Raw genomic sequence first — 12,039 nt, forward strand, 5'->3', positions numbered from 1 at the left:
GAGTAGCTGGGACTACAGGTGCACACCATCACACCCAGCTAATTTTTGTATTTTTAGTAGAGACGGGGTTTCACCATGTTGTCCTTGATGGTCTCGATCTCTTGACCTTGTGATCCACCTGCCTCGGCCTCCCAAAGTGCTGGGATTATAGGCATGAGCCACCACGCCTGGCCTAAGTTTTGTATTTTTAGTTGAGATAGTGTTTCACCATGTTGGCCAGGGTGTTGTTGAACTCCTGACCTTGGGTGATCCGCCCACCTTGGCCTCCCAAAGCGCTGGGATTACAGGCATTTGCCACCATGCCCGACATGTATTGTTTTTTAATTTGTATTATTTTTATTGCTGTATTGTTATTTTACTTATTTTTTTCCAAATAATTTTTTTTTTCCTTTTTTAAGAGACAGGCCCATTCTGGAGTGCAGTGGCACAACCTTGGTTCACTGCAGCCTGAACCTCCCGGGCTCAAACAATTCTCCCACATCAGCCTCCTCAGTAGTGAGGACTGTGGGCATGTGCCACCATGTCCAGCTAATCTTTGTAGAGATGAGGGATTTTACTTTGTTGCCCAGGCTAGATTTTGTTTCAAATATTTTCAGTCTGCAGTTGGTTGAATCCACAGATGGAGAATCCTTGGATATGGAGGACCAGCATTATATAGACATCTTTGATAAAGTTTAGTTTATTAATTAGGCACAGTAAGAGATTAATAACAATAACTAATAAAATAGAACAATTATAACAATACATTGTAATAAAAGTAATGCGAATGTGGTCTCTCTCTGTCATGCTCAGTATCTTACTGTAGTAATAGTTTTGGACAGCAGTTAACTGCAGATAACTGAAACCTCAGAAAGTGAAACCACAGATGAGGGGGAGCTACTGTATGCATATGCTACCTTCTGAGGCTTCCAAGACTGAAAGATTTAAAATAGTCATTATATGTTTTTTATGGTTTATTGCTTATAAGATCAGGTCAGAAGGAGTATCAGAGCAGTATCATGCAATGTACAGTGTCTGGCCGTTCTTTAGGCCTGTGTATTGCTATTTAAAAACCCCAACAGTGGTTGACAGCTAAGGTGAAAACTGTTGTCCACAGAGCAACATTTTTTCTGAGTGATACGTCATGGTTTCTGTGCAGGCTCCATGGAGTGCGCTGATGAGCCCTGTGATGCCTATGAGGTGGAGCAGACCCCACAAGGATTCCGGTCTACCGTGAGGGCCCCTAGCTTGCTCTATAAGTGAGTCATGGGGATACACTTCCAGGAAACTTAGTGGGAAATGGACTCTTTGGTCGTCTATACTTATTGCAGTGCTTGATCACTAATGATAAAGTAGTGTAGTTTTATGTCCTAAAATTTCAAAGGACTGATTACAGAATAATTCCATTGTTCTACATGTATCGATAAGCTGATTTTGCCTCTTGTGTTAGGCCATTCTTGCATGGCTATGAAGAAATACCTGAGGCTGGGTAATTTATAAAGAAAAGAGGTTTTATTGGCTCATGGCTCTACAGATAGTACCAGCATGGCACTGGCATCTGGGGAGGCCTCAGGGACCTTTTACTCTTGGCAGAAGCTGAAGTGGGAGCAGGCATGTCACATGGTGAAAGCAGGAGCAAAAACGATGGGAAGTGAGGTGCCACACACTTTTAAACAACCAGATCTTGTGTGAGCTCACTCATTGATCAAGGAGATGGTGCGCAGCCATCATGAGGGATCCACCCCCATGATCCAAACACCTGCCACCAGGCCCCACTTCCAACACTGAGGATTACATTTCAACATGAGACTTGGCAGGGATACAGATCCAAACCACATCACCTTTTTTTTTTTTTAATTATTGTATTTTTGAGACAGGGTTTTATTCTGTTGTGAGGCTAGAGTGTAGTTGCACGATCTTGGATCACTGCAACCTCGACTGCCCAGGTTAAAGCAGTCCTCCCACCTCAGCCTCCCAAGTAGCTGGGACTGGCACACACCACCAAGACTGCCTGATTTTTTAAATTACTTGTAGAGATGTGGTTCTTACTATGTTTCCCTGGCTGATCTTGAACTCCTGGATTCAAGTTATCCTCCTACCTTGGTCTCCCAAAGTATTGGCATAAGATGCTATGCCCAGCCACCATGTCCCATGTTACTTTTAAATATTATTATTTTTTAAAGACAGGGCTTCTGTTTTGTCATCCAGGCTGGAATGATTCAGCTCACTGCAACCTCTGTCTCTCCGGTTCAGGCGATTCTCTTGCTTCAGCCTCCCGAGTAGCTGGGACTACAGGCATGTGCCACCACGCCCAGCTAATTTTTTGTGTTTTTGTTAGAGACAGGGTTTTGCCACGTCGGCCAGGCTGGTCTTTGAACTCCTGGCCTCAAGTAATCTGCCTCCCTTGGCCTCCAAAAGTGCTGTGATTACAGGCATGAACCACTGTGCCTGACCTATAGTGAATATTTTAGATTTTCCGTGTAAACCTCTTTCGAGTCCAGCTGTACTTTTAACTGGAAACATGCCAGTATGGGTTTAATGAAGACAGCATGTGTCATGCCACATACCTGTTGACTTTGTTAGGGATGGCACTATGTTAGAGAGGCTGGGGAAGAGACCCAGAGCCAGCAAATGAGACACAGCATTTTATCAAGCGGACTTACATAAAGGGCAGTGCAGTGGTGGTGGGCTTGACAAAACTTCAACTGCTTGTAAAAAGCATACAGTTTATATAACATTTCCACTTAGCACCCTGCCTCTAGCAGCCATCACCTGGCAACCTTTATTTAACCCAAAAGAAAGGGACTCAATCCCCTGTATGGTGTGGGTTCCATAAATGGGCCAGGGGATTCAGATATTGCTCATAGATAAAGGAATGAATCTTTGGGTTGGAATGAATCCAAGCCAGATTCTGTAGCTTGGAAATCTGAACACACATTCTTCTTAGATAATGGGGTGATTCTTAGGTAGGCTTAAGTTATTGCTGTCAGCTGTGTCTGCCATACAGGATCCTTCTCCTGGTATCCTTAACTTATCACTGTTAGGGGCATCTGCTGTACAGCATGGCCTGTGTGGAGCTGTGTGTCACTCATTGGGAAGGTCTTTCATATATGATCACATTTAGTCCTTATGACAACCTTTTGACAAATAGGTATTATTCACTCTTTTTTAATTTCAAATTTTATTTTTATTATTTATTTATTTGTTATTTTTTTTGAGACTGAGTTTCACTCTTGTTGCCTAGGCAATGGCACAATCTTGGCTCATGGCAATCTCCATCTCTTGGGTTCAAGGCATTCTCCTGCCTAAGTCTCCTAAGTAGCTGGGATTTACAGGCATGCAGCACCACGCCCGGCTAATTTTTGTATTTTTAGTAGAGACGGGGTTTCACCGTGTTGGTCAGGCTGGTCTTGAATGCATGACCTCAGGTGATCCACCTGCCTTGGCCTTCCAAAGTGCTGGGATTACAAAGTGCTAGGCGTGAGCCACTGCACCCAGCCAAATTTAATTTAATTTTATTTAGTTATTTAATTTATTGAGATGGAATCTCCCTCTGATACCCAGGCTGGAGTGCAATGGTGTGATCTCTACTCACTGCAGCCTCTGTCTCCCAGGTTCAAGCAATTCTCCTGCTCAGCCTCCCGAGTAGCTGGGATTACCAGTGCCCGCCACCATACCCCACTAATTTTTTTTTTTTTTTTGAGACAGAGTTTCACTCTTGTCACCTAAGCTGGAGTACAGTGCCATGATCTTGGCTCACTGCAACCTTTCCCTCCTGAGTTCAAATGATTCACCTGCCTCAGCCTCCCTAGTAGCTGGTATTACATGTACCTGCCATCACGTCTGGCTAATTTTTGTATTTAGTGGAGACAGGGTTTTACCATGTTGGCCAGGCTGCTTTCTATCTCCTGACTTCAGATGATCTGTCTGCCTTGGCCTCCCAAAGTGCTTGAATTACAGGCGTGAGCCACTGTGCCTGGCCTTGAGCCACCTTGCCTGGCCTCTCTAATTTTTGTATTTTTAGTAGAGTTGTGGTTTTGCCATGTTGGCCAGGCTGGTCTTGAACTCCTGACCTCAAGTGATCCGCCCACCTCAGCCTCTCAAAGTGTTGGGATTACAGGTATGAGCCACTGCAGCCAGACTATTTTTATTTCTTTATTTAATTAATTTTTTATTATTTTATTTTTTTAAGACAGAGTCTTGCTCTGTTGCCCAGGCTGGAGTGCAGTGGTGCGATCTTGGCTCACTGCAACCTCCACCTCCTGGGTTCAAGTGATTCTCCTGCCTCAGCCTCTCGATAGCTGGGATTACAGGCATGTGCCACCACACCCAGCTAATTTTTGTATTTTTAGTAGAGATGGGGTTTCACCATGTTGCCCAGGATGGTCTCGATCTCCTGACCTCATGATCTGCCCGCCTTGGCCTCCCAAAGTGCCGGGATTACAGGCATGAGCTACTGCAGCCAGCCCTGTTTTTATTTTTTTAGAGACAGGATCTCTTTTTGTCACCCAGGCCAGAGTGCTGTGGTGTGATCATAGCTCATCATAGCTTTGAACTCTTGGGCTCGAGGGATCCTTCTGCATCAGCCTCTCACTTCATTTTTATATGTGAAGAAGTAGGCTTACAGTGGTTACATGAGTTGCTCAAGGCTTGTTTGATTCTAAAGCCTTTTAAACCTCAATCACTTTGCTTTCTAAGGTGCTGAAGCCTAGATTATTAATAGCACTTTGAGCCACTGCATTTTGTTATAGGCTTGTTCACTAGCCACATAGTAACACACTGGAGCCTGATAGAAAGCACTTCTAATTGGTAAGGTGGGAAGACAAAGGCCTCAGAGTTGGTGCCCTACAATCTCCAGCCCAATACAATGGGAAACCACTTGGAAACTACAGACTTCCAATCTTCTAATCATCTTACTTTAAAAAACTGGCTTACTATAATAGATTTTAATGGAAGTAATTGGGCTTGGTTATCCCATAAAAAAACAAATGAGCAATTTTAGACATAGTTATCCATAGTATTGGGTACTGTAATTGAAATCGTAGAAGTTGAAATAACGTTGATGATGAGTTTTCTCTTAACTCTGTAGCCCTGTGACAGCCTCTTACTGCTTTAGTCTCTGAAACTTCTCTCTTGGGATTCAGTAGTCTCATTCATTTAAACATAGCAAATGACTGGGGGTTCCAGGAGATAACTTTGGATTGTTACAATTATTTACACTCGAAAGCCTAGGCGAGTAATGTAAATGAGTCAATAAGTGATTGAAGTGGGGTAGATGAAAGACTGTCGGGAGTGATGGGGATTGTGAGCTCATGTCCCGTCTTCATGGGGTAGTCGAGAGTTGGCTATAGCTTTCTGTTGTCATGAGTCCTCAGATGTTCTAATTTTTCTATTAAAAATTTTTTTTTTTGATATGGAGTCTCATTCTTGTTGCCCAGGCTGGAATACAGTGGTATGATCTCAGCTCACTGTAACCCCTGCCTCTGGGTTCAAGTGATTCTCCTGCTTCAGCCTCCTGAGTAGTCGGGATTACAGGTGCCCTGGCGTCACGCCTGGTTAAGTTTTGTATTTTAATAGAGATGGGGTTTCACCATGTTGGCCAGGCTGGTCTTGAACTCCTGACTTCAGGCGATCTTCCCACCTTGGCCTTTCAGAGTGCTGGGATTAGAGGTGTGAACCACTGAGGCTGGCCTAAAATATTTTTTTAGAGATGGGGTCTTACTCTTTTGCCTAGGCTGGTCTCAAACTCCTGGTCTTAAGCAGTCCTCCCACCTCAGCCTCTTGAGTAGCAGAGATTACAGGCATGAGCCACTGTGCCTGCTGGCCAGCTTTTCTTTTACTTAATTGCAGACCTAGATTTTAAATCTAATTTTGAGAAGGAAATGGGCGTTGGGCATGGTTTTTCTATGCATCGAATTGGCTATAGGGCCAAAAACTCATTTTTGCCAATGACTTTAATGCGGCATGTTCTAAAGCTAGATGACTTGTAATTTCTTCCACAAATATTGGGCTTTTACTGAACCACTTTTCCGTAAGGGAATATCTCTAGTCACAAAGGATTTAAACATGATGAGATTCTTAATTTTGGTACATTTTGACTTAATATCCTTTTAATTACCTTTTCTTTATACAGGCATATAGTTGGAAAGAGAGGGGACACTAGGAAGAAAATAGAAATGGAGACCAAAACATCTATTAGCATTCCTAAACCTGGACAAGATGGGGAAATTGGTGAGACTCAGTGGATATGAGTTATATTTGAAGTCACTTTTGCATGTGTATGGAATAATGTAACCGATTACAGCATTTAGTAACTGTGTTCTCTGTGCGGTTCTATAGCTATGGGCCTTTTTATGGTTTATCAGTACCAACCTCCCAAATGAGGAAAGATGGAAATATACAGCCTTATCTTGATTGAGTACCGGGGCCTTAATTTTATACTTTACCATACATTGATGATTGATGGAATAAAGCGTCTAGACTTCAGTATGTATTAGATTTCTTTTCACTCTGTCACCCAGGCTGGAGTGCAATGGCATGGTCTCGGCTCACTGCAACCTCTGCCTCCTGGGTTCAAACGATTCTCTTGCCTCAGCCTCCCAAGTAGCTGGGACTACGGGTGTGTGCCACCACACCAGGCTAATTTTTGTATTTTTAGTAGAGACGAGGTTTCACTATGTTGGTCAGGCTGGTCTCGAACTCCTGACCTCATGATCCACCCACCTCCACTTCCCAAAGTGCTGAGATTACAGGCGTGAGCCACCGTGCCTGGCCTAGATTTATTTTTGTGCTTTGGTAGCTTGAAGTGGATTTGTGAATTGTTTTCAGTTAGAATTAGAGAAAACCAATGGGATCAGTGAATATGAAATAAAGTTTAGCCTTTTCCATTATGTTCTCAACTTTTTGCCCTTGATTTTGTAAACCAGGAAGGAAACGAAAGAAATTAACAAAATATTTCCATTATTTAATTTGTACTTTTAGTTTCAAATGTAAACTTGTACTATCACACACATTTGTATTATGTGTGTCAGATAAGTAAAAAGAAATATTTTGATTTTATTTTTGACAGTTAATTTTTATTAAACCTAAGGCAAATCATAAAAAAAAGGGTAGTGATTAAAATAATATAACTTGACTCAAATAACTGTTCTGATGAAGAAAAATAGTTTAGCAGTATAAATCAAGTCAGAAAGTATCTGTATCAAGCCTCAGTGTGAACCAAGGGCATAGGCTTTTGTTGTACAATGACTTTGAGTGAGGGGCATTGTTAGGACAAAATTGTAAACTGGTTCTGGAAGGATGGATTTTTTTTTTTTTTTTTTTTGGAGACAGTCTTGCTCTGTTGTCCAAGCTGGAGTGCCAAGGCTCACTGCAACCTCTGTCCCGCAGGTTCAAGCAATTCTTCTGCCTCAGCCTCCTGAGTGGCTGGGACTACAGGCGTGTGCCACCATACCCAGCTAATTTTTGTATTGATTCATAGAGACAGGGTTTTGCTATGTTGGCCAGGCTGGTCTCAAGTGATCCATCCATCTTGGCCTTTTAAAGTGCTGGGATTACAGATGTGAGCTACCGTGCCTGGCTGATGGAACTTTTTAAAGTCAAAGAATGCAGCAACTTCCAATAATTCATTAACCCATTTTTTTTTCTTTTTTCATTTAAAAGTTTTTATTTTTTATTGAGACAGAGTTTCACCATGTTTCCTAGGCTGGTCTTGAACTTTTGGTCTCAAGTAATCTGCCTGTCTTGGCCTCCCAAGGTGCTGGAATTACAGACTGAGCCACCATACCTGGCCTTTTAATCATTTATTTTAGTTTTTTTTTTGGAGACAGAGTCACCCTCTGTTGTCCAGGCTGGAGTGTAGTGGTGTGATCACAGCTCACTGCAGCCTCTACCTCCTGCGCTCAATCAGTCCTCCCATCTCAGCCTGCCATAGCTGGGACTACAGGCACATGCCACCACACCTGGCTAATTTTAATTTTTTTTTGTATTTTTTGTAGAGACAAGGTTTCACCACATTGCTCAGGTTGGTCTGGAACTCCTCAGCTCAGGTGACCTGCCTACCTTGGCTTCCAAAGTATTGGGGTTACAGGCATGAGCGTGTTGCCCAGGCTAGAGTGCAGTGACTCCGTCATAGCTCATTGTAGCCTTGAGCTCCTGGGCTCAAGCAATCCTCCTCCCTCAGCCTTCCAAGTAGCTGTAACTACAGGCACATGCCACCATGCCCAGGTAATTTTTATTTTTGTTTGTAGAGATGGGGTCTTGCTATGTTGCCCAGGCAGGCTTTGAACTCCTGGGTTTAAGTGATCCTTCCTCCTTGGCCTCCCAAAGTGCTGGGATTATAGACCTGAGTCACTGCCCCCAACCCCATTTTCCATTAATGCTCATGGATTGTATTGTTTTCACGAAAGAATTATAAGTACCGTTCATTTTATGTTATGTAAGAATAATCACCTTGACTGGGGACAGTGGCACATACCTGTAATGTCAGCGCTTCGGGAGATTGAGGTCGGAGGATCGCTTGAGCCCAGGAGGTCGAGGCTGCAATGAACTGTGTTCACGGCACCACACTTCAGCCTGGGTGACAGAATGAGACCCTGTCATACACACACACACAAAAGAATAATCACCTTGACAGCAGATAAGTAGCAATTGACTTTAGAGCAGTGGTATCCAGAAGTACTTACTGTGATGGTGAGAATGTTCTGTATCCATGCCATCTAGCACAGCAGCTGCATGTGTCAGGTACTGATCATATGTGACTGTGAGTACTTGAAATATTGCTAGTGTGACAAGAACTGAATTTTTACATTTACTGAATTCAGATTAATTTAACTAGCTGCATGTGGGCTCACATATTGGCCAGTGCAGTGCTGCAGGTTTTCTTTACTTCCCTGATAATGTTAACAAACTCTAGCATTAGAACTTTTAATGTTAACAAACTCTAGCATTAGAACTTTTAACAGCATTTGGAAAGGTTTTTATTAAAATAAATATTCAGTTTATTAGAATTGTAAGTGCGAACATTTATTTTCCTTAAGCTTTAACATTCAAGTTACAAATACTAAAGTCATTTTATAATTGCATTAAAGTGTCATCTATTTTTTTCTGATTATAAAATTAATACATGCTTTCAAAAAAGAGAAAGGTTGCAGAAATAATGTATAAGGTATAAATGGAAGTCTCTTATAATATGAACCCAAACATAATTGCTATTAACATTTGTTATATGTTCCCCATTTTTTTATCTGTGTAGTAAGTTTTATATATACATATAAATATATACATATATATGTGTGTATACACACACACACACACACACACACACACACACATATATATTTTTTTGAGATGGAGTTTTGCTCTTGTTGCCCAGGCTGGAGTGCAATGGTGTGATCTTAGCTCACTGCAACCTCCACCTCCCAGGTTCAACTGTTTCTCCTTCTTCAGCCTCCCAAGTAGCTGGGATTACAGACATGCACCACCATACCCAGCTAATTTTGTTTGTTTGTTTTTTTTGAGATGGAGTCTTGCTCTGTCACCCAAGGTAGAGTGCAGTGGCATGATTTTGGCTCACTGCAACCTCCGCCTCCTGAGTTTAAGCAATTCTCTGCCTCAGCCTCCTGAGGAGCTAGGATTACAGGCATGTGCCACCATGCCCAGCTAATTTTTGTATTTTTAGTAGAGGCAAGTTTTCTCCATGATGGTCAGGCTGGTCTTGAACTCACGACCTCAGGTGATCCGCCCACCTCAGCCTCCCAAAGTGCTGGGATTATAGGCGTGAGCCACCGTGCTTCACCAGTTATATGATATTTTTTATTGCAGTAAAATTATAACATGGTATAAATGTGGAGACCTTAGCCATTTTAATATACTAGAGTTAGCCAGGCACAGTGGCTTACACCCGTAATCCCAGCCCTTTGGGAGGCCTAGGCAGGGGTGGATCACGAGGTAAGGAGTTCAAGACCAGCCTGGCCAAGTTGGTGAAACCCCGTCTCTACTAAAAATACAAGAATTAGCCGTGTGTGGTGGAGTACGCCTGTAATCCCAGCTACTCATGAGGCTGAGGCAGAAGAATCGATTGAGCCCGGGAGACAGAGGCTGTGGTGAGCTGAGATCGTGCCACTGCATTTCAGTCTGGGTGACAGAGCGAGACTCTGTCTCCAAAAAAAAAAAAAAATGTGCTAGAGTCATTCCAGAACTTATCCAGAAAAGAGTAGACAAGCTATAAAGATTCCATTTCAACTTAGCACAAATGTTGCAGTATGAAAAACTACGGTATCAGTTTGGGCTTGGTGGCTTATGCCTGTAATCCCAACACTTTGGGAGTCCTAGGTGGGAGGATCACTTGAGCCTAGGTGTTCAAGGTCAGCCTGGGCAACATGGCAAAACCCCATCTCTACAAAAAAATACAAAAATTGGCTGGGTGTGCTGGTGCGTGCTTGTAGTCACAGCTACTTGGGAGGCTGAGGTAGGAGGATCTTTTGATCTGGGAAGGTCGAGGTTGTAGTGAGCCATGATCGTGCCATTGCACTCTAACCTGGGTTACACAATGAGACTCTGTCTCAAACAGCAAGAGCAACAACAAAGAAAAAAACTAGGCAGGCACGATGGCTCATGCCTGTAATCTCAACACTTTGGGAGGCCGAGTAGGTTGGATCACTTGAGGTCAGGAGTTCGAGACCAGCCTGACCAATATGGTGAAACCTTGTCTTTACTAAAAATACAAAATTGGCCGGGCATGGTAGCTCATGCGTGTAATCCCAGCTACTCAAGAGGCTGAAGCAGAAGAATTGCTTGAACCTGGGAGGTAGAGGATGCAGTGAGCTGAGATCATGCCACTGTACTCCACCCTGGGCAACAGAGCAAGGTGAAAAAAAAAAAAGGAAAAATTAGTGTGTCTAATTGTTAAATGTAAGAATTTAGTGCAACTAATTTAATTGAAAAGCAAGAAAATAAACTGGTTTATTGGGCCAGGTGTGGTGGCTCACGCCTGTAATCCCAGCACTTTGGGAGGCAGAGGTAGGCAGATCACGAGGTCAAGAGTTCGAGACCAGCCTGGCCAACATGGTGAAACCCATCTCTTCTAAAAATACAAAAATTAGTCAGGTGTGGTGGCATGTGCCTATAATCCCAGCTACTCCAGAGGCTGGGCAGGAGAATTGCATGATCCTGGGAGGCAGAGGTTGCAGTGAACTAAGATTGCGCCATTGCACTCTAGCCTGGGTGACTGAGCAAGACTCTGTCTCAAAGAATAAAATAAAATAAATAAATAAATCAGAAGAAAAGCTTCTGGAACATCAGAAGCTTCCCCGCCCCCCCCCAAAGTGCTGGGATTGCAGGCATGAGCCACCATGCCTTGCCTTTCCCTTTCCCTTTCCCTTTCCTTTCCCTTCCTTTTCCTTTTCCTTTCCCTTTCCTTTCCTTTCCCTTCCCCTTCCCTTCTTTTTTCCCTTTCCTCTCCCCTCCCCTGCCCTTCCTTCCTGTTCCCCCCCCAACTTTCTCTCTTTCTGTTTTTACTTATTTTGGGTATCCCTAAGAGTGGAATTTCTGGGTTATCTATGTTTAACTTTTTTTTTTTTTTTTTTTTGAGACAGAGTCTACCCCTGTCACCCAGGCTGGAGTTCAGTGGCATGACCTCAGTTCACTGCAGTCTCCACCTTGCCAGCTTAAGCCATTCTCATGCCTCAGCCTCCCAAGTAGCTGGGATTACAGACATGTGCCACCACTCCTAGCTAATTTTTGTATTTTTAGTAGAGATGGGGTTTTGCCATATTGGCCAGACTGGTCTCGAACTCCTGATCTCAAGTGATCTGCCCACCTCAGCCTCCCAAAATCCTGGGATTACAGGTCACCACGCCCAGCTATGTGTAACTTTTAAAGGAATTACCAAACTTTTTCATAGTGGCTACACCATTTTACATTCCTACCAGCAAAGGTTTGCTTTGTAGCATTTGAATTCATTTTTCTACTTTATAAGGCATCTTAAGGATATTTTCTATTTATAAGCCTTATTCTGCTTACATTGAATTAATTAGCAGTTTTTTTTTTTTTTTTTTTTTT

General features: G+C 42.9%; 1 protein-coding gene across 4 annotated transcripts in view; it reads left to right on the forward strand.

Moving 5' to 3' along the window:
• Positions 1–12,039, forward strand: part of ASCC1 (activating signal cointegrator 1 complex subunit 1) — a 123,731-nt gene that overhangs the window by 4,520 nt on the left and 107,172 nt on the right. For all 4 annotated transcript variants that reach the window (XM_017548822.2, XM_017548827.2, XM_017548824.2 and 1 more), the window contains exons 3-4: positions 1,139–1,238; positions 6,113–6,210. In XM_017548822.2, coding sequence (XP_017404311.1) covers positions 1,139–1,238; positions 6,113–6,210 — 198 coding nt within the window. The remainder of the gene's footprint in view (positions 1–1,138; positions 1,239–6,112; positions 6,211–12,039) is intronic.

This window comes from Cebus imitator, unplaced genomic scaffold (genome assembly GCF_001604975.1).
Source record: "Cebus imitator isolate Cc_AM_T3 unplaced genomic scaffold, Cebus_imitator-1.0 Scaffold215, whole genome shotgun sequence".
Lineage (NCBI taxonomy): Eukaryota > Metazoa > Chordata > Mammalia > Primates > Cebidae > Cebus > Cebus imitator.